This window comes from Ceratocystis lukuohia (genome assembly GCF_044167205.1).
Source record: "Ceratocystis lukuohia strain C4212 chromosome Unknown Supercontig2_pilon, whole genome shotgun sequence".
NCBI classification, from domain to species: domain Eukaryota; kingdom Fungi; phylum Ascomycota; class Sordariomycetes; order Microascales; family Ceratocystidaceae; genus Ceratocystis; species Ceratocystis lukuohia.
In genome coordinates, this window is record NW_027263521.1 from 3182232 (window position 1) to 3209076 (window position 26845).

A 26845-nucleotide genomic window follows, 5' to 3' on the forward strand; every position below is an offset into this window, starting at 1 on the left:
TTCCAATGCACAACTAAAACTTAGGGTCTCACGTTTCATCACGACCCAATGAATCAACTGACGCAGAGAAATGGCACGATGCAACGAACTGGAATCGTTTTTGCTGTTTTTCTTGCTCTCATTTCGAGCGGGTAGTGACATCAAGGCGTTCATGTTTCACGGCACAGAACAATGGCGGCTGCCCCGTCCTATTTATGAGCTTGGGAGGAACCCACCGTTTAACCCTAGCCCTGTGAGAAACGTGGCTTTAAGTGGTCATAGGTCATATCAGATAAGACCCTGCTCTCCACTTCTCCACTCCGGCCTTCAAAGTGGCAATGAAGGAGAAAGATGGGCAACAAGGAAGCAAAACTATAAAGGGAAAAAGCTTGGTCTTTGCTTTTCTTTTTTGCCTTTTTTTGCTTCCACCAGGGCTGGATGGTGCTAATACTTTACTGCTGATCGGCGATTAACATGTTTTCTTTCTTTTTTTAAAGTCGGGCTTAAGCTTGGGCAGAAACGGAAGGATGTGTGTGGTGGGATAAATATTTTGCTACTTACACAAACACACGTCCAAGGACGGAGCAGTTCCTAGTATCACGCCAGACAAAAGAACTTGAGACAGGAGAAATGAAAGGGAACAAGACAATGAAGAAGCTTTGGGAGCCTTGTTGATGGAGCATGTCCACATGCTCTCTACTGGCGCTGGGCAAAGTTCGCAGTATGAGGAATAAGATGCTACAACGGCAGGTGGAAATGGGTGGGCCGCTTTTTGCCTTGTCCCTTTGTAGGGCGATAAATTGGCAGCCCTATATAACCCAATAGTCTGTAAAAGGGGACTTCAGGCAAGGAAGCTGGGAGCCTCTTAAAACAGTAGTTACCTAACTGCTGAAAAGAATCTAACACAAGGGAAGACTTTAGAGATGAAAATTGTGGGACAGGCTCTTTTATGTTAGCGGACACAGCCAAGCCCCCTCCAAGATCGCCTTCGCCGTGTGGGAACTTGTGGTTGTACGAGGAGACAGATGAGTGGGGCGGGCTAAGTGCTATGCTAACCAACCCATTTTCCCTTGCAAGGTAAGCAAGTCTGGCGACCTTGGGGGGAAAATTATGGTGGAATTATAGGCGAGACACGAGCTTCAGCTGGAGTTGAAAGGACACTACTTTTGCTCTGTACAACAAGGGAAAAATGATATCCTTTCGCCCTTCCTATTGTTCCTAGCTTTGAGTCAAGGAGTTGTTCTGCCACTATCTAGCCAATGGGAGGGCTGGTTCACGAAGGGGGCTTGATTTGTTTGAGTTTAGTTAGCACCAACTATCTAAGTGGCAAAGAAGTGACCTGGCAGTCAGTCCTGTCTACAAGCGGTGTGGTGTGTCTAGGGTTGCAGTCGGTTTTTGTATGCCGATAAGGTTACTTGGACATGCAGAAAACTTGCAGGATGGGAAAAAGATTGTCGTGAAGATGAAAGAAAGAAAAAAAGGCAAAGTGGTTTTGCTCTTCCTTGTTGCTTGTTGTCTTGAACCGCAAATAAACAGGCTCCCTTTGTTGCGTTTGTCTTGGTGAGTCGCGATGACGACGTGACGGGTGGTGGCTTTCTCTCTCTCTCCGATGGCTTCCCTTCTTTCCTCCAGCTTCTATTCTTGCTGCTGCTGGTCGTCATTGTGACCAGTAGCCAGTCTTTCTTACCCCTCTTTCTTCCCTTCCTTATGGTCCTTTTGCCATCCTCGTTTAGCATCTCTTTAGTTTAGTACAGCTGTGTGCCTGAACTTGCTGCCCCAATTTCATGCAGCTGTCAAGCTCTTTCCACGGGACTAAACGATGTTTATGGGTGAGACGAATAAAGAACAGAAGAAGGACACGGTGCCCAATGCGGCCAACCAAGAAGTGAGAACGAAGGCAGTGGAAGAAAAATAGGAAACCGGGAAGGGACGAAGAATAAAAAAGAAGGTGGACGAGCCAATGCAACAGAGCTTTCTGTCCGTGTCAATCTGGCTTCGGCAAAGCAGAAAAAGCAGGGGATAAGGAACAAGGCAGGAATAGCGAGTGGAGAGGGGGTCCGGGCCAGGTGGCTGGCCTGGGCTGGCTGGGCTGGCGGCTGGATGGCCTAACTGGCATAGGCAAGGCAAGGCAAGGCAAGGCATGGATGGCATTTGGCTGTTTCTGTTTCTGTTTCTGTCTGTCAAGGACAGCCAAGCCTGTTGTTTCGCAAGTTGAATAATGCGTAGCGTATTTCGAATCTTGCGTCTTGTATCTTGCAGTCTGTATTTTTCACAACACACATGTGTGCCGCACCCCTTCGTCCTCCTGCTAGCCTATCTAAATAAGCAGGAAGGCAGTGAAATCTTTTCTGTGGGCTTTTCTCTTGTGTTCCTCCGGGTTCTTTTTCTCTGTGAAAAAAGGGTCTTGTTCAAAGTCGCAAGTGCTGTATTTGGGTTTTAAAGCCTAAACCAACAACCACCTAGAAAAAAAAGGAAAAAGGACCCAACCACCCCTGCTTTGTTTTAGTGCTTGTGCTTTTTGGCCCTTGTTGACGGGGTTCTTTTTTGGTGTGTTGTTTCCTCCGATAGGGGCCCATGCTACTTTTCTCGTCGTTTTTTGGCTCTCTTCTGCACAACAACTACACTTTTTCCTGCACTGTTTTGCACTTGTAGGTTGGACTTGACATGGGGGGCCCCGTCGCTTGAAAGTTGGCTGTTGTAGTACATCCGCTTTGTATCTGTACTTGTAGCAACTTCCACTTCAACGCCTTCCTACTTTCCCTTCCAGCACATATAACAACCACCTGCCTCCGGAATACACGCTCCTGCTAATGCTCGTTCCATTTTCTTCTCTTCATGCTACTCTTGGTCTTGTCTCCTTTGTCTTTGCTTTTCGTCTGAGTCAATCTCATATTTGCTGCGTGGCTCGTCTACCTTATTTATTTTTCCTCAATTTTCCTTTTTACTTTCCTATCTTCTTCGCTCTTCTTTTTATTCTCCTCCTCGTCACGATACCCAACCTTTGCTTCACACTCAAGACTGTTTGGCCCTCCGCAATACCTTGTTTGCTAATTTTTCTGACCGCGAAAACGCTGATCATCGTTTGAGTGTTTTTTTTTTTTCAATCCATGGCATACTGTTTCTACTGATTCCAATACTTACTTGCTCGTTGATCACTGCAACTCATCAACATATACACAAAAGCTCAGCTCACCTGCGCATCAGAGCCCTATAGCCATCCAACACGCGCACTGCACCAGCTTTTGGGTTTGTACACGAACTGTACACCGGCGTCTGACTCAAACCCACGACGACAAAACACTCGATCCCGAATCTTCAACGTATCGCAACGGGCGCAAGGGAAACCACTTGCACCTTTTATATTCTCCACTGCCAAAAGCTCATAGTTTTGCACCGGTTTTTTCAGCTTCAATCGCCATCATGACTCGCTTTGGAGACTTTGACGTACGTTCACGCAGCCCAACGCTTAACCACTACTACCCCAATGGCCCACACACAATATATTGTTTCTTTGATTAAACCTAAAGCCCCTTACTAACCCCAAAAAAGGTCTTTTGTCGAGATTCCACTCTCGCAATCTGTAACCTCATGTCCAAGAACCATGACCAGTCGGGCACCTGGGGCGGCTGTGAGCTTAAAGGCATTCCGCTAAGCGGGGGCCGCCATCTAGGAAACTTGGGTGTGATTCTACTTTCTGCTATAGCAGTAGTAATGACCTCTTTCTTGATTCTGCTCTCTTCTAGAAGAAAGGCTGCTGTGGGTCGCATGTGAGTTTTTTTTCCCATACCATATTTTTTTTTAGCATATTCGCGTTCTCCAGAAGCTAACATCGTATCTTCTAACTTTCTAGAGAGATGGAAGTCTTCCTAGGTGGCTACGCTTTCATCCAGTTTTGCGAAATCTTCACTATTGGCTCATTCCCGCTCAATGAGAAAGTCCGTGTCTTCTTTACTGCTTTGCATATTGGAGCTATTATAGCAACAACATGGGTGCTTATGCTCAATGCTGTTGTTGGCTACCAAATACTTGATGATGGGACCCCAGTTTCAGTCGGCCTTGTCTTTGGTTCTGCTGCCCCCTTGTTCCTTGGTACCGTCTACATTGCCTTTGATACTGGCTACAGTTGGACTGGCTACTGGGATGATAGCTACAGTGGTAGCAACCGCCATATAGCCCTATATGTGTTGTACCAAGTTGCACCTCTAATTTTTCTAGCTGTATACTTTGTGCTTGAGACCGTATTAGTGGTCAAGGTGCTCGAAGAGTGGGTGCCATTGATTTGGCTGGGTGGCGCCGCCGCGTTCTTTGCCCTGGGCCAAGTCTTCAACTATACCATTAGTTCAAAGATTTGCAACGGCACGTCAGGCAAGATTGACGGGTCTATGTTTGAGACTTTTTTCACCATGATATCTGTGTCATTGGTGTGGTACTTCTGGACGACTATCACTGAAGACGACTGGGATTCTAGTGCGTACGCATAAACTGACTGCCAGGTCTGTTCTTTCTTTCTGCCTTCTTCGTTTGTGTACTCATTTTTCTTCCTGCTCCTTCCACTTCTTAACTCCTTTGTTTTGACACCTACATTCTTTTTGAACTACCCGCCTCTTCTACCACAGCACCCTCTCTTCTTTTGCCTCTGTGTATATCATTTTCGTTAAAAATGGTGGAGCGTCTTTTCTTTTTCATCTTATACAACCCCCGCCACTTCGCTCTCCCCTGTCACATCAAAGCTCACCCGCCTCTTTTTTCCAACTCACGTCTCCTTGTTTTTTCTGGTTTTCTGCCTACGTTTGCATTATTTTTTCATGATACTCGGTCGGATCTTGCACGGTGGAGTTAATATGGCGTTTTTACACTATTTGATTTGGTATTTTGAATTTTGTTTTTTTACCTTAACATGCAATTCTAATTTTTCCCCTGCTACGATTCAGTTGTTATTCGTTTCTCCTTGACTACCCTGTATTCATATATTTCTTGTTTAGTTGCGTTGTCTTCACTAGGCTTGGTTGGTGGTGAGATACTCGTATGTAATAAAGCCTCTATTCATGGCTGTTCTTTTATTTCTATCTACTTGCTTGCTATAGAGAGATGGTAAAAATACTCTTAATTCCAAAGCAAATTCTCTGAGTTATTAGAGAATATATTAAAGTCAAGCACGTCCTTGACCAAGAATTACTTAAAATCACATGCCAAAATACCCCTTGACTTGGTGCTACCTTCTTGGCTCAAATTAAAGTGGAGATACGAGGCTGTATACTTTTTCTCCAGCAGCCTCAATCATGGCTTTGATCTCAGCCTTGTACCTGTCAACTTCCACGCCTCAACCAAATTTCAACATTTCCCATTAGCCAATTTGGCACTATACGCGCGAAATTGTCCTTTCCCCTTGTCCTGCTCAAAATCCATGATCCAACGTATTACATTTGAGGAAAGCTTTGCTTGTTGCCGTGGCCCACTGTCGTATAACTTGGGTATCTGCGAATTGGCGCTTTTGTAGTCACCTATTCCTCAACGTTCGTCGCCAGATCCTCACAACAACCATATTCTGGGGCCATACCATCTATATATCTATCTGCTTCCTTGATCCGACTGCTCTACATCTCTCAGCATGGCCGACTCTGACGGCGAAATCTCCGATGATAACGGAAAGCGCAAGCTCAGTAAGAATGGTGCTCGCAACGGAGGTGACCGCAAGCGCGGCGCTTGGGAAGAAGTTAATCGCAGTTGGGATACGGTTGTTGAAGATGAGCAAGGCGGGCTATCACTGGCTGAGGTTCTGGAGGCTGAGAAACGCCGGCGGCTGATGCGTGATACTACGCCTCTGCAGCGCGGTATTATCAGGCATCTGATGCTGGTCTTGGACATGTCGTTCGCGATGGCTGAGAAGGATATGCTGCCCTCTCGCTACCGCCTGGTATTCTCATATGCTGCTGACTTTGTCAAAGAATACTTTGAGCAAAATCCTATCTCGCAGATGGGCATTATTGGCATGCGTGACGGTGTTGGTATTAGAGTTAGTGAGATTAGTGGGAACCCCGAGGAACATCTGAAACAGCTGCATAAGTGGCAGACTGAGGAAGAGCCGCAAGGAAACCCTAGTTTGCAGAATGCTCTTGAAATGTGTCGCGGCGCGCTTTTGTAAGTTTCGGCCTTTGTAACAATCACACGGTCATATTTCCATTGGCCCTATTTCCATTTTAAAATTGGCTGTTAACACTAGGCCTCGCCGCCAACAGCAACACCCCCTCTCATGGCACCCGTGAAGTGCTCGTTATCTACGGCGCCCTTCTCTCTAGCGATCCCGGGGATATTCAAGATACCGTCGCCAATCTGATCACCGACCGAATACGTGTATCCATAGTCGGTCTTGCCGCACAAGTAGCCATCTGTGCTGAGCTCTGCCAGCGCACTAATGCTGGCGACAAGTCACAATACAACATTGCGTTAGATGAGGGCCACCTACGAGACCTATTCTTGGCTGCCACTACGCCACCCGTCACACGCACAGCCGAGCAAGCTGCTCCCAGTCTGCTAATGATGGGCTTTCCGTCGCGCACCGTCGCTGCCGGCTCTGCCAATGCTGTTGCCTACTGCGGTTGCCACAACAAGCTGTTCCGTGAGGGATATATGTGCACCCGCTGCGGCTGCCGTGTCTGCCGCCTGCCAGCCTCATGTCCTGGCTGCGGCTTGACGCTTATTTTATCTACACATCTCGCTCGATCGTATCATCACCTGTTTCCGCTCAAGAACTTTGTTGAGGTGTCATGGGCTGATGCTGCGCGGTCAGTCAGCTGCTATGCATGTCAAACACCATTTCCGCGAAAGCCCAATGCCATAGATACCACCGCCAGTGGCAACAGCAATGGAAACGCCAACGGTGCTGCCAACGACTCTACCGCATCAGCAAATGGGAAAGCCCACCAAAACACAGCGCCTGAATCGGGATCGGTGGTGGCAGGCCATAAGGAGCAGACCAAAAGGACTGAGCTGAAAGGCGTCAGTGAGAGCGGCCGTTATGCGTGTATTCTATGTAAGAACCACTTTTGCGTCGACTGCGATGTGTTTGCACACGAGGTCATTCACAACTGTGCTGGGTGTCAGGGCGATACACGGGCGGCTGTAGCACATTCGCAGATACGGGCGAATGGTAGTTTGAATAGTGGTGCAAATGGTAGTAGAAGTGTGAATGGGACTAGCAATGGCGTATTGTCGCATGCATCAAATGCGGCTATGGTCCTAGATTGACGTGAACAACCGAGGTGGGGGAGAGGGGGTGAGCGAGACAGGCAAAAGAGATGACGAGAAACGACATACAAGAAATGGTTATAGTCACCATGAATATAGAACACAAGCTCAATAGCAATATCTTGGTTTTTACTTGAGAATCATTGCTTATTCATATCATACTAAAAGCGGAAGAGAAAGAACAAGAGAAAAACTAAAAAAAAAAAAAAAAACACTGCTCTGAAAGATAAATACAGGCGTTGGAAAAGACACAGCTCAAAACATGAAAAAGAAAATGTATACTCCGTCACCTCCCCTCTCTCTCTCACACACACACGCTTTATAGATTACCCCGCTTCTCCTGTTCTCTCTCAATCGATTCAAACAAACTCTTGAAGTTGCCTGCACCAAAGCCCTCAAAGTCATTGCGCTGGATAATCTCGATGAATACCGTTGGCCGGTCCATGAGTGGCTTAGTGAAAAGTTGCAGTAGATAACCCTGCTCGTCATAGTCAATAAGGATATTGAGCTTCTCAATAGCGTCAAGGTCTTCCTTGAGCTCCCAGTTACGCTTCTCAGTCTTGAGACGCATACGCAACGTGTCGTAGTACGTTTTAGGCACACTAATGAACTCGACGCCACGTGCACGCAAGGCAGTCACGGCACTAAGTATGTCGGGCGTTTTTAGAGCAATGTGCTGTACACCGGGGCCCGAATTAAACATAACAAATTCTTCGATCTGTGACTTCTTTTTGCCGTGGGCCGGCTCGTTGATGGGCATCTTGACCATGTTGTCGTCGCTAGCCATGACGATACTGTTGAGTGCGGAAAACTCGGTGCAAATCTGTGAATCATCAACAGACCAGAAACGGTGAAAGTTTAGGCAACGCTCGTAAAAGGCACATGCCTCAACCATCTCATTCCATGACTGGTTTCCCACACAGTGATCGATGCGCTCAAGCAGGACATTTGGCATAGCATTGCTAACGGCTGTGGCCGGCTTGGGCTCAACCGCTCGGAAGCCAGGCATAAAGGGGCCGGTATAGTGGGTGCGGTTGAGAAGTGTGTGGGTTGTGTCACCGTACGTACGAATAATGGCAGTGGTAACACTGCCGTCATGTGCATCGACACTCTTTGTAGGCGGCTGCACGGAAACGGCATTTCCCTGGATGGCACGGTTATACACAAAGGCCACATTGTCGACTTCAAAAGCCACATCTTTGACGGCATCGCCGTGGCGCTCGAGATGTTGATGCATCTCTTCAAGTAGCGCTCGGTCAGCGGCCGAAATGGGATCATCCTCAGGCAGATGCCGGCATGAACGCAATGGCGATGTGAACACAAAGCACACATTAGCATTGCGTAACACATATGAGGAGAAATAACGACTACCCGTCTCTAAGCCGCGATAGGCTGTAGTAGTGAAGCCAAAGACATTGGAGTAGTATGCAGCGGCTTGCTTGGCGTTGCCAACCCACCAGGTGACATGATCATAGCCTTTGAATGTGGTAGGGCGAGAATGGGAGTCAGCAAATGAAGTAGTGTCCGATGATTGATATCGGGACGGGGAAGACTCGTCAGTAAGCAGTGCAGGAGCCACAATAGACGAGTATAGATAAGGGCGACGACGGTATAAATGTATACTAGTAACTGGTATAAAGACAGTAAATGGCAGCGAGATGTTATGAACAGGAGAAAGCCAGCCTTTTCCGTGGACAAACAAGAGCAAAAGAAGTGATCAACACTAACAAAAGATTGGGGGGTGGATGGGATATAGATAGAGTGATAGAGTGTATAGTAGATAGTGATAGTATCAAACCTATCCGTATGTTATCAGTAGTGAACGAAACAGAAGGAGCTAGCGATCATAAAAACATCTAGGAAGGCAACTGCCATTTATAATCTTGGAAAGAGCGAGCGGCTCCTTTCCTTTTCTCTGCCTCTTGCAACAAGGCAGTAGCCCGGAATGGGGGCTGGTCGGCCTGTTTGCACATACCTGAAGCTTGCCGTCGGTTCAAGGTCTTATGCCGCACCCCCCCCCCCCCCCCAATCCAGGGCTTATCCTTTTCAAACCACATTTGTACCCTTGTAGCTTATGTTATACTCACGGGTACTTCAGACTATCGCCTTTTTAAGCCTGCCGCTCGTTATCCTATACTTCTTGTCTCTTGTCTCACGACTGCACGGCCATATGTTTACACTTATTTCATGGCCTTGGTCTTGGTTTTGGCTTTGACCCTGGCGGTGGCTAGACTACATAGATAGTAGGTACCTACGTACTTTTGTGCCTATGTACTTACTTCAGTACGACAACCATCTTCATAGGTCAACCTCCAACCTCCAACCAGCTTCCTTCATCCTATTTACAACCTAAGCGTTTGTTCTGCTCAGCAGGCCATCTTACGTCACTTTACCCCGTGATATTTTTAGGCGCCTTTTCTTCCAAAACCAGATTGGATTTATTAGTGTTTTCTCTCCATCTCTTTATACAGAGAAAATGCCGCAGATTGGTTTCAATGCTACATGTCCATTTGCTTGGAAACAAAAAAAACTAAGCTGTTTTTAGCTTAAGATCAGTTATGCTTCGACTGTTCCAGCTCGCTGCCCTGAGCGAGAGAGTGTTAGATTTACTTTTGCTTTCCTTTTATCACCAGCTACTTCTGGTTGCTCTAACGCTCAACCTGGTTTCGAGAAGCCTCCATTGAAAGAAACAAAAGAAGCGACTTACACCTCAATATAAAACCGCTAAAAGCCGCTAGAAGCCGGGGTAATCCGAGACCACCTTTTTAAGCCCCAAATACCAGGCCCCTAATGAGCCTTTCTCCAACTGTTTAGATCTCATTCAAGCTTGCCTTGACCGCCTGCGCTCTGAACCACAAACTCAAACCCAAACTACTCGGCCGGCTGCGCCATAGACTGGCTCCCCCAAGTTTGGCTTGGCCGTATTGTGTCTTGTGTTTTTTATCTTGTATTCGTGTCGTGGCCTTTGCGCCTTCTCTCCTTACACTTTTCCTATTTCCGCCTTACTTTGAACTTGAATTCCGCACTATCGCTCTTCGGTTTAAGCCCCCAACGGAATTTAGAGCGGGCGGTATTTGCGCAGTATACCGGGTGAGGGATGAAGTAGTACTACGTAGTAGTGAGCCCATCTTTATCTTGGTCTCAATATTACCTTGTACCCTTGTACCTTTTATCTTAGCACCTTCCGGCCCGCTACCACCTCTGTTTTTATTGCTCAAACTGATCTCTTTTCCTAATGCTGTTCATGATTGTACCTATTTCCATTAATAACAAGCCGATTCCCTTAACAGCCCATCGATAACCGAATTCCCCTCTTCTTTTCTTCACCACCCGTCTTTTCCTCGTGTACTACATGTTACAAATCTCCCGTGGCCCTCCATATCGATCGGTCATCCCCACTTTTTTATCATCCACTTTCATCGTCATCATAACTTGAGCCGCAACTATGATGAATATCGACCTCAGCCAAAACGATCTCAACGTCTTGGAAAAAATTAACGACCCTGAGTCTGACCCTACGCGCCAAGTAGTTGTTGATGACTCTCTACCCAAAGACCCTCATATCACTAATTCAGAGAAATATCAGGAGGTCAGCTCAGCCGAGCGCAACATCATCCGAGCCATCCAAGGCATCGAGATGCAGCTGGCTGGGTTGCAACCCCGGACACTAGGAGACCCTTTTGAGGGATATATGGACTGTGTGAGAAAACTGGACTCTCTCATTGAGGCCTATCCTAGCTATGCAAGCGCTCGAAACAACAGGGCTCAGGCCTACCGTCGCCTGTACGGTGACACTCTTCTTGTTCAGGGTGCATCTGATCCTAGATGCTTAATGCAATCACCGAATGAGGACTCTTCGAAGGCTGCTGCTGCTCTTGTCCTCAGTGATCTTGATATGGCGATACACCTGCTTAGTCCCGCGACTCTTTCAACACCCATATCTCCACAGAATATGAAGACACTTTCAGCTGCATACACTCAACGTGCAACCATCTACCACTCCACAGCAAAGCTGTTTCCAGTAAGTTCTCTTACCATCCCTCCCATGCGACGGGAAGTTGGATGGAGCAAAGTAGCCTTTGAGGCCGCCGCTTCTCAAGACTTCGCAATGGGGGGCAGGTACGGAAATGAGGTTGCAAGAGGATTGGCTGTTGCATTGAACCCAACAGCGAAATTATGCGGCCAAATCGTTCAAGAGGCAATAAAGAAGGAATACGGACCGACGTATCAAGCATGAAAGTAACCGAGCGGTTTGTTTTTCTGGTCAAGGTTTAGGAAATCAGGAGGTAGTTATGAATAAATAACACCTTTGTGTTGATTAGTAGCATTGATCCAGGCCATATGGAAACATATGTCGTAGCAAAGTTTGAGTATTGGCGTAGCGATATTCCGTATAGGCGCGTACTCCGTATTTTGGTTTCGCCCAGTCTTAAGATTCCGGCGCAAATCAACCTTTCTTCTGTTTGATGAGTGCATATTCAAACCTTGGCCACTAGAGACCTAACCGCCTAGTGATACCCGTCGTCAGTGTTATGTTTTTCCTGATATATGATCCCATGCCAATATATATTTACCTCAGACCAGTTTGGATAGTTTGTTGCGTGGTACGACCTTGCTCAACGCCCTCACGGTTTATTCGCAACGCTGCTGCACCAGTGCCAATAAAGACGGCAAAAATCGGGTCCATAACCCGTGAAATAATGTAAGCGTGTGCCATTGCAGCGAGTTTTGCGGTATAAAGAAAATATCACCAAGTTTTATCACAAGGAACTTTATCGATATCACCTCAAGAAAACAAGATCAGGAACTTGATGTCCAAAGGCGAATCAGTAGATAAGATAGCCCCACATTGAGGTAATATCTTATCGATAAGATTAGCGACCATAGGGAAGTGTAGTATTCAACCGAATATTTCCCTCTGACTCTTTTTGGCTGATGGAGAACTTTCCAGTGCGATGTTGCACGTGACCTGGCGGGCTTAATCTTGCCCCAGAAGTTTTGCCCACACAAAATTTTGAACTTGTGTGGAAACTCTGGAGCCAGGGTTTTTTGATAGTCAATTCTTGCGACTACGATACTTTACCGTTTTCAACTCCATATTCCCAAGCCCAGACGTCTTGTCCCGACCCCCAAGACACTCGACAAAATGAAGTTCCTCAAGGTTGGCCGTGTTGCCATTATCACCCGTGGCCGCTATGCCGGCAAGAAGGTACTATTTTCTTATTAATCATGAAAAAAAAGAAAGAGATCTTCTGCCCCAATCATTTTCGATGCTCGTTCTGTTTCGCCCAACTTTGCCATTAAATATATTATCGATATACACCAAAACAAGAGTAGCTTTCTTGGACTCGGTCACCGACATGAGATGTGGATGGGGTGCAAGGAAACTAAACTTCACGCACTTCAAACCCACCAACCGAACGACAATGAGCCGTACAAACCTAAGCCTTACTACTACGACAACAGACAGCCAATCCCAATGAAAACTCGCATTCGACATCTACCGATTATCGCAATCAAGCGTTCAACCGTAAAAACAAGAACCGAAATATGATAGCGGGCCAGAATGAACCCTTTTCTTTTAGACCCTACACCCTTACTAAGGGAATAACCCGCAAAATCAAAGCAGAATGATTGCTGACAAGAAATTTTCGTCATGCTATAGGTCGTGATCGTTCAGCCCATTGACAACGGCAAGAAGCCCCACCAGTTTGGCCACGCTATTGTCGCCGGTATCGAGCGCTCCCCCTCCAAGATCACCCGCCGCATGTCCAAGACCCGCCAGGAGAAGCGTAACAAGATCAAGCCTTTCATCAAGGTTGTCAACTACAACCACCTGATGCCTACTCGCTACACCCTGGAGCTGGAGGGCCTCAAGGGTGCCATCACTGCCGAGACCTTCGGTGAGGTCAGCCAACGGGAGGATGCCAAGAAGACCGTCAAGAAGGTCTTCGAGGAGCGGTACACGAGCGGAAAGAACAGATGGTTCTTCCAGTCTCTGAGTATGTTTACTTCCCCCTTGTTTCGTTCTTACAATTGCCTTGCTAGAGAATACGGACGAGCTACCAATGTACATTACATGCAACCAGAGACACAAGAAACCGTGCACAGTATTATAGAGGCTGGTTCCTGGCATTTGTCTATCCGCCCGTCTCGTTGTAAATGGACAATGGCTAGCTCGTCTGTCACGAGTTCCGCAGAGACTACTTTTTATGATGGCTGCAGAGTAACTACTAACACTTCACTTCCGCAGGATTCTAAATCGTCTTTTTCACTGTCATCGGGCTCGGGAGTTGGTTTAGGCTTGTAAACAGCATCCATAGGGCTTTGTTTGTGCCCCGGTTATGGGTTAAATACGAAAAAATGAATTGATTTGGCCGGTACCTGTTTTTGTTTCGCTTTTTTTTCTTACCTTTTATTTCCCATGGCAGCTTGCGTTATTGCTTGCTTGTTTCATTGGTCTCTTTTGATTTCCAGTGAAGTGTGGTTTACTGTCAACCTTCATCAAAAGCCCATCATTCATCCTCGCATCTATCTATACCACCCATCCTTTGCATTACCCATCAGTTCTTGATTGGCTCTCACTGCGTCACAAAAGGAAAGGCGGTAAGAAAAAAAAAAGACATCCGCAATCTCTATGTGAAACAGAATGGAAATGGTGGAAGGTGAAGGCGCAGATTTAGTGGTGGTGTGATGGTGGAGGCCCATAACTTGGACTTTCTAGCCAACCCCACCCAACAACCTATAACCCCTCCTTCTCTATGACACGACAACATCAAATTTAGTCAAACTCCCCTTAGAGAGTAACATGATGATAAAGACGAGGACAAAAGAAATGAGAATATGAGAGACAAAAACAACAAGATACTAAAGAATAAAAAAATAAAAGGCGAAAATGCGCAGAGTTTCATTCCAAGGTAGGAGACCTCATAAACATACCACAAGATCGTACATCTATTTGAGTATTTTTTTTTTATATTATTGCATGTATTCCTGTTTTTCGTTACATTTATCCACCACCAAAAGAATTCTAATAAAAACGACCAGATACAAAGGAAAAAAATATAAAAAAAAAGGAGGGAAACAAAGGCAAAAAAACGTAGGGCAGAATCTTCATTCATTGGATAAAAATCGGTGTTATTGGGTTATGAAACCCTAACAACTAATACCGGACGTAGACTTTCTTTCAGTTATCAAGTGGAAAGAGGACACGAAAAAAAGAATGGGCATGAGGGACAAATGATGTAGAGAAAAAAAAGGGGGATTAAAGAAGTGTTGTTACGTGTAGGTATAGATTCATTGTCAGTTGGATTGGGGGAGAAGGAAAGAACACCCCCAGAAGACCAGCGCGAGAAATTACTGGGTCAAGGGGCTCGGGGCAGACGCCGACGAACCAGAGAAAAGGTAGAACAGGAACATCAGTGATACCGCCACGATAGCTAGCTTGCGAGTGCTGCGCGACTGGAAGAAGCGTGCAATATCAGACAACTGGGCGATCAGCTTGTCATAAGGCGTCTTGTAGCAGACCAGACCACCCAGCGCAATGCCGTAGCCAAAGAACTGCAGACCGGTCACGGGAGCATTCCAGATGATCATGGCCGAGGCGACCAGCAGCACATCCTTGAGCACACCGCACAGAGTCATGACAACAGCCGAAGTCTTGCCAATAAGGAAGACAACAGACAGGTTGAGCGTGAAAGCGACACATCCGTTAAGCAGGAAGACGAAAGCACCGACATTGGCGAAATCCTGGTACGAGACCCTGGGAACCTCCCAGTACAGGGCAACCATGAAGTTCATAAGAGCACAGATAGGGGCAAAGTAGTACACGGAAACCAGCGGGTCCATCTTGTACTCGCCACTAAGCAGCTTTTCGACCATGGTCAGGCGCAGCGCCTCAAAGAGGATACCAAGAATCTGGTAGATAAAGCCGGTGAGGACAAACTCAATCTCGCCAAACGAGGCGATGATAACACCCAAGACAATAATGGACACATTGAGCAGCACACTGAGCTTAGGTTGGGTGTTGCCCATGGCCCATGAAGCTAGTAGGACGACAACGGGAGTGGTGGCCTTGAGCATCTGGATGAAAGAAACAGAAAGGTACAGGTAGGTCATGTTGCCGCAGATGAGACTGAGACTGAAGCAGACGCCAATGGGGACAATACCGCGGAGGTAGACGTCGGGGGTCATGTTGAGTTTCTTGCGGCCGTCGAGAAGCTTTGTGGTACGGGACATCACTTGGGTCATGACGGTAGCGAACGTAAGGTGGTACGTCGTCAGAAGAATGGGGTAGCCTGTAGACGCGAGGTAGATTGTCAGCCATGAATAGCGGGAGGATTGAAGCAGTGTCACAGCATTTGGGCGTACAGCAGGGGCAAGAGACGGGATAGATACATACGGAAGTTGAGGGTGTCTAGAATCCATTTGTTCATGATGATAAGAGCACCACTAACTGAAATCCAAAGACTAAGATGGGAGGTATATTGTTAGTATGTGGAAGGCTCGAAGCAACAACGATAAGAGCACTTACACGACGTAGGCAGACGCGGGGATGCTATCACTAAGCGTGGCGGGCGGCTTAACGGTGGTAGCCGGGGCCGGCAGGAGAGTGCTCTCCTTGACGTCCGAGTCAACGGACAGACGTTCCTTGGTATCTCCTGACATGGTTAAGATTGAGTGTAAGAAAAGGGCTGGTTAAGGCAAACGAATTGGTAGAGAGCGAAATGGTAAGAGAAAAAGTTTGATGAGCCAAGCTCAAGCAGTGTAAAATTGAGAAACACGAGGGGACTAAAGGTGAAGATTTAATCAAGCCACAATTAGCCAGTTGCCAGTCGACGTTCTCGGCAAAGAGGGCTGTCCGCTTAAAGCAAGGTTCGCTCAATAAAGAGGTAAATTCGAGGTACAGGGCGACCGAGACGCCGTTGGGATGTACAGTAACAATGAAGGAAAAAAAAAAAAAAAAAAAAGAAGGAAAAAAAAGAGAAGGGAAAGAAAGATAGATGAGAGAAGAGACGAAAAAATGAAGTGAAAAAGAAAAGGAAATTGATGAGTTTCGAAGCAGAGAGTAGGGGATATGGCAACAAAGTACCAGAAAAAGCAAGAACCAGAAAAAGGAGCAGGAACTAGCTAAAGGAACAGACCACAACTTTTCAGCGGAAGGAAGGAACAAACAATATCAAGAGAAAGGCAGGGTCGAGAAACAGGAATGGACAAAACAGCAAAAGCAGGAAAGAAGCCAAGAAAAATAACCCTGAAATGAGCCCGTATGGAAGAGAAGAGTATAAGAGAAAGAAGGAAGGAGGAAAAGAAGAAAAAAAAAAAGCAAAAGGCAAAAGGCAAAGGGCAAAAGGAAAAAAATAATGAGGTACACACAGGCGGTATAAAAAGGGACAAGAGAGATGTAAAAAAATAATAAAAAATAATAAATAAAAAACTACGGCTGCAGGTTATGCAACAACAAAACAAAAACTTAAAAACAAAGGTGCGTGTGGGCAAGAACAGACGCTGCGACTATCAATAGGGGGTCAGAACTTGCCTTTTAAGAGTACGAAACTTCTCTGCCCCGTCGCAGCCAGGTCAGATCTAAGAAAGCAACCGGCCTTGGCTTGTTTTTCGACCATCTAGTACGCGTAATTCCGAGCCGTTTTTTTCATGTGAACTCCGTTGATGCTAATTATGGATTAATGGAGATATCTTGGATTTATTCACTACGGCGTCGCGGCGCAAAATTGTGTGCGCGTATATTTAGAGTTTACTCACTGCAACGAAGCAATAATGTAAGCACAAGGGAAGAGCCTGCATGCAAGCCAATGAATGGTAAGAGAGGCAATCATCAAGTTTGACGGCTCCCCCCCCCCCCTAAGAGCCAATTGCACACAAACAATCGCCATCCCTCATCAAGTTTCTCAGCTGGCACGGGAAGGCACTACGAAGGGTCAAGGAACTGTCTGTCGAAGGGCAAACGGGCGGAGGAGGCTATGTTCCCAGGCTAAGCATGCACACGTACGGTTACTACTTGGGCGAAGAAGTGGGGCTTGAATTTCTTGGTATGTAAAAGTCACGTGCGTGGTCACGTCCGTGGCCAACATCGGAGAGCCCGCCTCTGCATCGCAAACACTTTGGAGCAACTGGGCACAAAGCGGCGTGTGTTGGTCTATTTTCTACTCGGGTCGCGTACTTCGTTCATCAATAGACTGTGAGTTAAGGTAAGCACGTCTTTTACAAGGGACGCATAACCAAGGAAATCTCTATGAAATAAAGTGCGAAAGAGGTGAAAGCTCGTTACGGCACGGGCATCTGTTCCTCAGGGCTTGGAATGTGTAATGTAGTGCCACAGAGCAATTCCGATTCTGATTCACAACAAGCCAGGCAAGCTAGGATGGTATTCTGCACGCCAAGACAGCAATGTAGAACATCGTCACAGCACGTCGATTATTAGAGACAGAAACAAATACCTACAACTAGGAAAAAAAGATATGCCGGTTTTCAAGCCCTCACCCCGCCCTTGATTTGCACAAGATACGCAATTTGAGACATCATGTAGCATCTCCCTACATCTACTTACATCAAAGAGAAACATTGAAAGCGCGTTGCAATCTTTGAGGCAGCTATTCTGCCGTTCTCTATGGACAGACACAGCGGAAGAGAAGAAACACCAAAGAAACATCCTCCCTGGCAAATAAGGTGACACGAGAAACATGAAGCCCCCTTTTTGGCCAGCTTTTCTGCCTTTTCTAGTGTTGTTGTTAGACCACAACTCGCCGAACGTAAGCCGAAATCAAACGGCTGAGGTCTGTACTCGTTGATACGGTATCATGTTGCAAATTGCCAATAGCGTTGCAATAAATCATGTATGTACTTCTAAGGAGTGAAAATCGCATTTTTGCCCTCTCCCTTGTTCTCATGGGTTCCTTCCTCTCCACTAGCTTTTCAAAAACCATCGTAATTACCACCAGCACTGCGAAAAAGTGAAAATAACAATAATGAACGCCCCACCGCACGATCCAGGGTTTCCCCGCGCCTTGCCTGAGAACAAAACAACTCTTACTCTTATCCCCCAAGGAATATAGAAGGGTTTGTGTCAACAAATTGAGCATAATAAACAATGAGAATATAACAGGTTGTCGACATTCATCTACACCTTAGCGCTGTCTGTCGCAAAGGTCCCTTCCCCTCCCCCCGTTCTCGGCCCCACATCGCGCTGCGTCTTGGACTTGACCCCTTCTCTCTGCCCCATTATCCGTGGTGGGGGGCCTGTCCAGATAGTAATGATACCCAATTTCAGCAAAGGGGGGGGGAGCACAGAGATCAGAGGCAGATCTACAGGGATCAGGTTTCCAGCTTTATTTAAGGCGCAGGAATTTTTGAGCGGGTTTTCTCAAGATTGGTGACCTAATAGACAAGCTGTTTGAAGGCTTGGGGGGTTGAGAGGCTGATGAATTCAGGAGAGCCAGCAGTTAAAACATTCCGTGTTTTGGTCGTATGGCTAGATAAGTTACATCCAAGTGTATGTGCATGTGTGTACAAGCACATTAATACACTTGCATAAGTCAAAGTACCAATGCAAATGCAAAATTCGGTCTGCCCTTTGCACTTGGAGTGTACCATACCATCCATCTACCGGCCATGTCCAATAAGCTTGGGGCTTATGTTAGTAGGGGCTTGGTCCAGGAACAAAACACGCCCTGACACGTCAGATCTATCGTATTAACTGCTTCTTTCTTAATTCAAGGGGAGGAGGGCTGCAGTACTAAATGAGACCAACGATTGGCTTTTGGGCCAATAAGCAGGGCCATTCGCAACAGAAAGAAAACAGCAAAGCAGTAAGAAAGCGAGTTCCAGAAGTCCAGAATGGAAAGTCGCTGCAAGGGATGGTTAGAGTATGAGCCAAATAACGGCCATAATAAATGCAAGGAATGAGACGGAAGGGTGCAGACATTAAGGAAGAAGAACCAGAAGCCTTAGGGTTGGTTAGGCTTTGCCTGTGAAGGGAAGGAACAAGGAGGCAATAAAACGATGGGTAAAAACTAGTGGACAGGGGCAGCGGCTGACATAGAACAAGGAGGGAAGGATGCTGGAAAGGTACATAGGATGAGATTTGGCCCACATGTTTGTTCTTAGCCGCTTCCCCTGGAGTAGCAAACTGTCCGCTATTTGTGTTTTCTGGTATAAGCAAGATGGACATAGTGTAAATTATGGCCTATGCTCCTTTTGCTTCTACAGAAATGCTACAGTCGGGGCTTGGGCGGCAATGGGTGGGCGAGTGGCATGGAAAGTAGTAACGCCTGTCTGCTCTACCCTCATTTTAGGCGAAAGGTTGATTGCCGTATTACATATTCTTCAACGGTTATCGCTCTCGTTATCCCTTCTACGACGTAGTAAGTGCTTTAAATGGAAACTCCATAATAGCATGTCATACTTAAAATTTTTATTCCTTTAGAGAACTAACTATCGCCCTTTCCGATGCTCTTTCCTTCTTTTCCTCTGCCAAACCAGACCACATGAACGCTGTAATTGTCGTTTGCGACTAGGCAGGGCTAGATTGTGCTGTATATTTAAAAGCGGGGCAGACGTAGTCTTTGCCGTTTTCTAGTAGAGTAAACGTGTTGTATTTGTTGGTTGGCATTGCTAACTGCCTTTTCATAGAGCAGCAGAGTTGTACTCTGCTTTAGCGAGTCTGCACAGATACATGACCAATCCGGTCAGTAAACCGACTAGTACGGCTTATCAGCGAGTGCATGGCCAAAATTAATGCGCCGAAGTTGATGATTTTCAAGGCTTTGGAAACCAAGCAACCCCACCTAACCTGCTACTACTGATGAGAAACTTCCTCAATGGGGCCTTCCCTCCCTAGCTTGAGCTTGCATTGCGGTTACTTTTTATTATCACACCGCCTTATCTCATCCTTCGCGGAGAAGCTCTGATCCCTCACTCCTCTTTCTATATTTCTGCCTTTCTGTATTTGTGGCCTTGCCTGCTTCGCCTTGCTTCTTGTTTCCTTCTCCTCAACCACTCGGCTTCTTTGTCTATTCTATATTCTCTTTTCCTTTCCCCCCTTTTCTTTCCTTTGAAGAACACGCACTTAGCTGTACAGCTTATTTTCTCCTGCCTTATTATTTCTCTCTACTACACAAAGCAGTTGCTATCATGGCGGATACGTGAGTAGCTTCAATTCCTAATCGTGGCCTTTCTTTGATGCCTCTTGCTGATTTGTCCCCCCTCATCTGCCCCTCATTAGCAAGGTTGACGTTCTCATTATCGGTGCTGGTCCCACTGGCCTGGGTGCTGCTAAGCGCCTCAACCAGATTGTGAGTCTCTTACCCCCCATTGAACATCGAACATCGCGGTGATTTCGCCCCTGGAAACTTGAAATATACTGACTCAATTGGCCTCTCTTCAAGGACGGCCCTTCGTGGCTGATTATTGACTCGGCCGATAAAGCTGGTGGTCTAGCTGGTACCGACACCACCCCCGAAGGATTCGTAAGTCGCCATAAACATACAATCTACCCAATGCCCCCGAGATACGGCTTCGGACGCAATGATAATCTGAATGGCCATGCTCATACATTCGTGTCTAGCTATTTGATGTCGGTGGCCATGTCATCTTCTCTCACTACAAGTACTTCGACGACTGCCTGGATGAGGCTCTACCAAAGGAAGACGACTGGTACAACCACCAGCGTATTTCCTATGTGCGCTACAAGGGCCAGTGGGTGCCATACCCCTTCCAGAACAACATCTCCATGCTGCCCGTTGAGGACCAGGCTAAGTGCATTGACGGCCTGATTGAGGCTGCGCTGGAACACCGTGTCTCCAACACCAAGCCCAAGGATTTCGACGATTGGATTGTGCGTTTGATGGGCACTGGAATTGCCGACATCTTCATGCGCCCCTACAACTACAAGGTCTGGGCTGTCCCCACTACCAAGGTAAGCAATATAGCGACTGATTTTGTTAACTGGCTGTGTTTCATATAGCCACTAGTAATCTTGGAAATGCAACTTGTGACTAATGCAAGTTCTATAGATGCAATGTGCCTGGCTTGGTGAGCGTGTCGCCGCTCCCGATCTGAAGAAAGTTGTTCGCAACGTCATTGAGGGCAAGGTGGCAGGTAACTGGGGTCCCAATGCCACTTTCCGTTTCCCTGCCCGTGACGGAACTGGTGGTATCTGGACTGCTGTCGCCGACACTATTCCCGAGGACAAGAAGCGCTTCGGTCAAAAGAACGAGGTTGTCAAGGTCGACCCCGCTGCCCACAAGGTTACGCTCAAGGATGGAAGCACTATCACTTATGGCAAACTTATCTCCACCATGTCGGCTGATCACCTGATCAAGCAGATTGGCGATTCTGAGCTCGAAGAGGCTTCCAAGAACCTGTTCTACTCGTCAACGCATGTTATTGGTGTGGGTATCCGTGGTGCCAGACCTGATCGTATTGGCGACAAGTGCTGGTTGTACTTCCCCGAGGACAACTGCCCCTTCTACCGTGCTACTATCTTCTCCAACTACTCGCCTTACAACCAGCCTCAGGAGGATGCCAAGCTACCTACGCTGCGCCTGGCCGATGGCTCCAAGCCTGCCTCGGCGGATGCGCAGACTGGCCCGTACTGGTCTATCATGCTGGAGGTTTCCGAATCTAGCATGAAACCGGTTGACCACAAGACAATCTTGGAAGAGTGCATTCGTGGCCTCGTCAACACGGAGATGATTGAGGCGTCGGATGAGATTGTTTCGACATACCACCGTTGCTTCGACCACGGCTACCCCACCCCGTCGCTGGAGCGTGAGGATGGCCTCAAGGTGATTCTGCCTAAGCTACAGGATATGGACATTTACTCGCGTGGTCGCTTTGGCAGCTGGCGCTACGAAGTCGGTAACCAGGACCACTCATTCATGTTGGGTGTTGAGGCTGCTGACCACATCACCTCGGGTGCTGTCGAGCTGACGCTCAACTACCCTGATTTCGTGAACTCGCGCCAGAACACTGAGCGCCGCCTGGGTCCTCTGGGAGTGTCGTCAAGCTCGACGCTGGCTGTGAACTCACACAAGAAGTAAGAGGGCGGAATGAAACAAGGAATAAGGGAATGCTTATGTAATGCATGTATATATAACAGAAGAAATACGTCAGTGGGTGTGGGCATAGTAATTTGAAATGGAAAATGAAACACCAAGATGGAGATGTAACATGAATTGTCTTTGATGTTATTTGCCTCCGTTGATTTTAACGATGTGGTGCGTTGTAGCGCAAAGAAGAGGAGGGACAGTCTAGTTCCGGCGACCGTTTGGCCTATACCTATACCTATCATACGGCACTTGGTATCTTGTTTGCTGCTGGTGTCAGCACTGGTGTCAAGGGAAGAAAGAAAAAGGCCAGAAAATTCGTTGCTCTTCAGCAAAGGACATGGAGGAGAAGGAGAAGGAGAAGGAGAAAGAGAAGTTTAGGCCCCCCCCCCTCCCCCCAAAAAAAAAGAAGCTAGCTAGGTCTATAACAGTAGGCGAAACATGGCAAAGCCTAATGATTACAACTACAACTACCATTGCTAGATATGTTGTTACTGTATGACTGGCTGATTTAGGCAAATGTCAAAGTTCCACTGCGTAACCTGGCTTTACTTACTGTCAGATAGAAGGGCGGCCAAGACAGGGAGGGCATGTGAATGTGCCCCCATGCAGTTTACATGTGCATTGTAGATGCCAATTTTTTGGTTTTCTTTTTTCGCAAAATAAACACCAGATAATTCAGAAAAAGGAGACAAGAATCAATTTGAGAAGGAAGTCAGATAGAGAAAGAAAACAAGTTTAAAAAAAAAACGCCCCGAGATGAACAATGAGCCACCAACTAATAAAAAAGAAAAACAAACCCAAATAAAACATGGAGAAAAAAACTAGTTCCCCTGCTTTTGTGTGTGAAGCGAAGGTGCTGATGACGTATGGAGCAAAAGAGGGAAGAACATAGGAAATAATCTATCGAAGAGAAAAAGAAATCGTTGGCTAACTAGTTAGTGAGCAGTGAAGTGAGAGCCGGTCTCTGCAAAAAAAAAAAAAAAAAAAAAAAAAAGTCATCGCAAAGAAATAAAAGAGAAGTAAAATGCAAATCTTCCAAGCCCAAGAACGCCGTTTAGCTCATGATCTTTTGCTTCTGCGCTCGGCCACGGTACTCTTGGCCTTGGGCTTCGCCTTAGCTTCCTGCTCCTCTGTTGACAACTCTTTGCCAATGTTGCGCTCCTCTTCGGGCTTCCATGTGCCTTCAAACTCGTGGCTAACCATGGCTGCCGGATCATCAACACCCTTGGAGCCCATTTGGTCGACGCCGGGCGAGAAGCCGGTAATAGGGAGCACAACCACGTCACCAATGCGGCGCGGACTCTGCATGCCGGTAAAATTCTTCCAGTTGACATTAGGATCAGGCATATTGGGCGATGTCTTGAAGTAGCGTGGGCTGTTAAGGTATTCCATGATAATATCAGTCCAAATTGCAGGCCCGGTAAACTCAATGACCTTCTTGTCATCAAAATGGGCAAGCTGGCCAGAAGCCTTCCGCTTCAGAGAATCCTCGGTAATGCGGGCGATAATTTCACGCAATACAGGGTGACCAGGCTTGGCCTTGATGGTCCACTGGCAGAACTGGATGCGACGCGAGTACCACTGGTGCCAGTCCGGGCGATCGGGGTCGGCCTCAATGCCAATGACGAGGCCAAACGAATCACGAGCCATAGCCTTGGGGACCCATTCGCTGGCACTCTTCAAGGAACGTGTGTCAATGTCGGAGTAGATGCCGCCACGGGCAAAAAGAATGAGGTAGCGGAAGAAATCGGCGCGGAGGACGGGTAGAGGAAGAGCCTTGTAGGCTTCAATGACCTCAGGGGTGGAGGCATAGAGGAGGCGGATCAGAGGGAAGGCAACAGCATCCGTAATAACCTCGTGGATAAAGCCGGGGTGCATCAATGACCACGAAGCCTCCTGCTCGCGGAATTCGAACTCGCCATCGGCAGGGGTGTACTTCCAAGTCTGCCAGATATAGGCAGGGAACTTTGAGGCAATGTCGTAAGCGTAGGTGTACTCGAGCTTCTCACGCAGGGTCATCTTGGAAGTATCCATGAGAGGCTTCTGAGAATCAGTAGCGCTATTGCCGGCGGAGCCCTTGCCCTTGGAGCCAAGGTTGGTCTTGGCATTGGTAGCGGTTGAGGCTGAAGAGGCAGCTTTTGAGGTTGAAGAGAGTTGAGAGGTGGGTGAGTTTGAGGATGACTTGATTGCAGCGCCTTCTTCGGTTTGCGTAAGAAGGAAGAAGAGAATGATGATGAAGAGAGCGCCGGTCAGGGCTCTCCTTGCGGACAGCATTGTGGCGTTGAAGTTGTGCGGAGGGGTTGTGTGTACGTGGTAGTCGTGTGAAGTCGAGAGTATGTCGGAGATAGACAGCAAAAAGAAAAAAAGACAGCCGGTGTCTGTGGCAACGATGGGAGTGGTGAAAGCGATGATATTAAGTCTAGTGTTGCAGGAAAGAGATGAAGCGCGAGAAGTATGAGCCAGTAAGAGAGGTAGTCATGAAGAGGAGGAAACAGGAATTACTAGGGCAAGATGAAGAGAGAGCGCCGAAGTACAAAGGGGTGATGTGATAATGAGTAATACGGGCCAGGCAGAGAAACAAAGAGGGGACCGGAAAGAATGAAGAGGAAAGGGATGATATTATTAGTAGACGTGAACAAAATAAGGCGAGAAAAGCCTGATCGGCAGTGAGCAAAGAAAAGCACAGCTTATTGGCAGATTGCGCAGCAATTTCTGTTCTTTATTCCTCGTTCTTTCCTGCTCGTAATTTAGTGGGAAAGGGAACAAGAAAAGGGCGAAAAAGGGCTAGATAGGCAAGGAGGCAAAGGAGGAAGGCGCGCTGATACGAGAATGGGCGGGCAGCGTCTTCTTCTTTTAGTTTGGTGGGTGAAAAAATGGAAGAAGGAACGAACGAAAAAGGAAGCGAAGTTGAGAAATATTAAAAGCAACCGGATCTAGCGACAAAACGTAAGCAGTAAGAAAGGAAAAGAGAGAATTAGCGCAGAGAAGAGGGCCTGATGTCAAAGAAGTAAGTAGACAGGACAGCCAGCCCAAAGCGGAACGGCAACGCAAGACGTAAGACGTTGATGAACAAAAAAGCCAAGATGAAATAAGGAGGAAGGACCGAAACAGCAACAAGCTCCAATTCCTGAAAAGGAGGGGAGGAAAATAACTGTAGCTAAAGAGGCAACAAGAAACAAAACAAGGAGGAAGGAGCCTGGGACGGGGACTGGCAGGGACTAGGACTTTTGGGCGCCTTCCTGCCCTTTCCAGCACCGCACCTCTTTTGTCTTTGTTGCATTTTGCCTCTTTCATGGCTCGTATGGGCGGGCGGGTTCTTTCCTTCATGATTGCTTCTGTTGCTTCTCGTTTGTACCTTGCTGGTACTCGCTACTTACCATCGTTATCCCATCACTCCTCACTATACGTGCCCGTCCATCTCCTCTGGACTCTGTCGTTAGCGTTGGTGTTCCTGTTGTTGCGCCCCCCGCAGGTTGTGATCCTAGCTCTTCTGCGTGGTCGCAGCTGTCAATTCCTGTGCCCTTTTCTCTTTCCTTTTGCTTCAACCTATTTTCTTTATTCCTAGTTATGCAACCTGTAGCATGTGCAACGATGGGACTCAGGCTACATTAAGAGGCAAGGGGGTAGGAGCTTGGGCCTTGCGCTATGCATTGCATGAAGACAAAATGAAAGCACTGGTTTCTCCCATGCCAGTATATTATCATGCTGTACAGTCCAATAGTCAGGAAGCTGGGGCCAATGCCGCCCCTAAATTCTATTTGCAAGGCCTGAGGGCTCGCAGTTAAGGGGATTAAGAAAGGTCGGGAATATGGTACGACTAGCTAGTATTTATTGGCTACGGCCATGCACCATTATTGCTCCGTGTACCAGCTAGATTACCGAGTACTTAGTGCTGTATTGTACTGTGTACATGCATGCAACCTACAGGTACCGCAACTTACGCGTGTACATATTGCATTTATTTCGCACGAAGTTCCCATGAGCCGCCTACAGCTTCTTCCGGGCTTCCTTCTCTTCCTTGGGGGAATGGCTTTTCTTTTGGTGGTGGTCTGGAATCCTGAGGCTGACTGAGGCTTAGGCAACAGGAGATCAGGGCTAGCCCAAGGGAGAGGGGAAAAGAACGAGTTGCACCACGTACACATCATGTTATTATTCTGCGCACTTGCATGCATACATAGGCGTATCTGCAGTACGTATCTGCACTGTTTGCTTGCTCTGCGCCCTTGATCTGGGAAAATCAGTAATCAGTGACTCGTCATCAACTGAGCCAGAATTCAGTAGCGAAAAAGTCGTCGTAATGGGTCGGTCAGTGAGTTTAAGCGGGCCTAACAGCGTGCCCGCAGTAGTGGCTTTTTTTTTTCTTTTTTACTTATGTGTGAGACTGCTTGTTTTCTTTTGTGTTGCATTATACCTCGGGTCTTTCTCTTTGGCCTGGTCCGGCTTGGCCTGGTCCGGCTTGGCCTGGTCCGACTTGGCTTGTCTTAAGTTTGGCTGAAGTAGATAAGGGGGATTTCGCGATGATGACGATGGTGATGGCGGCGGTGGTGGCAAAG

General features: G+C 47.2%; 7 protein-coding genes across 7 annotated transcripts; 4 read left to right on the forward strand and 3 right to left on the reverse strand.

Moving 5' to 3' along the window:
* Positions 1–5587: 5587 nt before the first annotated feature.
* On the forward strand, positions 5588–7224 carry HOO65_020790 (putative tfiih basal transcription factor complex p47 subunit protein; the record flags this gene model as incomplete). Its single annotated transcript, XM_071006692.1, has 2 exons — positions 5588–6117; positions 6216–7224. 2 exons carry the CDS (start codon positions 5588–5590, stop codon positions 7222–7224), a joined length of 1539 nt encoding a protein of 512 aa, XP_070861428.1.
* Positions 7225–7543: 319 nt separating this feature from the next.
* On the reverse strand, positions 7544–9281 carry HOO65_020791 (4-hydroxyphenylpyruvate dioxygenase; the record flags this gene model as incomplete). Its single annotated transcript, XM_071006656.1, has 2 exons — positions 7544–8853; positions 9200–9281. 2 exons carry the CDS (start codon positions 9279–9281, stop codon positions 7544–7546), a joined length of 1392 nt encoding a protein of 463 aa, XP_070861429.1.
* A 1388-nt stretch (positions 9282–10669) lies between these two features.
* On the forward strand, positions 10670–11461 carry HOO65_020792 (uncharacterized protein; the record flags this gene model as incomplete). Its single annotated transcript, XM_071000159.1, has 1 exon — positions 10670–11461. The coding sequence occupies one exon, from the start codon at positions 10670–10672 to the stop codon at positions 11459–11461; it is 792 nt and encodes a 263-aa protein (XP_070861430.1).
* A 909-nt stretch (positions 11462–12370) lies between these two features.
* On the forward strand, positions 12371–13485 carry HOO65_020793 (60S ribosomal protein eL27; the record flags this gene model as incomplete). Its single annotated transcript, XM_071006884.1, has 3 exons — positions 12371–12433; positions 12890–13226; positions 13478–13485. The coding sequence occupies 3 exons, from the start codon at positions 12371–12373 to the stop codon at positions 13483–13485; spliced, it is 408 nt and encodes a 135-aa protein (XP_070861431.1).
* Positions 13486–14580: 1095 nt separating this feature from the next.
* HOO65_020794 (putative sugar phosphate/phosphate translocator) lies at positions 14581–15891 on the reverse strand (the record flags this gene model as incomplete). Its single annotated transcript, XM_071006814.1, has 3 exons — positions 14581–15521; positions 15626–15693; positions 15758–15891. 3 exons carry the CDS (start codon positions 15889–15891, stop codon positions 14581–14583), a joined length of 1143 nt encoding a protein of 380 aa, XP_070861432.1.
* A 4482-nt stretch (positions 15892–20373) lies between these two features.
* HOO65_020795 (uncharacterized protein) lies at positions 20374–22283 on the forward strand (the record flags this gene model as incomplete). Its single annotated transcript, XM_071006609.1, has 5 exons — positions 20374–20384; positions 20465–20534; positions 20628–20708; positions 20807–21157; positions 21255–22283. The coding sequence occupies 5 exons, from the start codon at positions 20374–20376 to the stop codon at positions 22281–22283; spliced, it is 1542 nt and encodes a 513-aa protein (XP_070861433.1).
* Positions 22284–23351: 1068 nt separating this feature from the next.
* On the reverse strand, positions 23352–24566 carry HOO65_020796 (Initiation-specific alpha-1,6-mannosyltransferase; the record flags this gene model as incomplete). The annotated part of the gene is made up of 1 exon (XM_071000160.1): positions 23352–24566. One exon carries the CDS (start codon positions 24564–24566, stop codon positions 23352–23354), a length of 1215 nt encoding a protein of 404 aa, XP_070861434.1.
* Positions 24567–26845: the final 2279 nt, after the last annotated feature.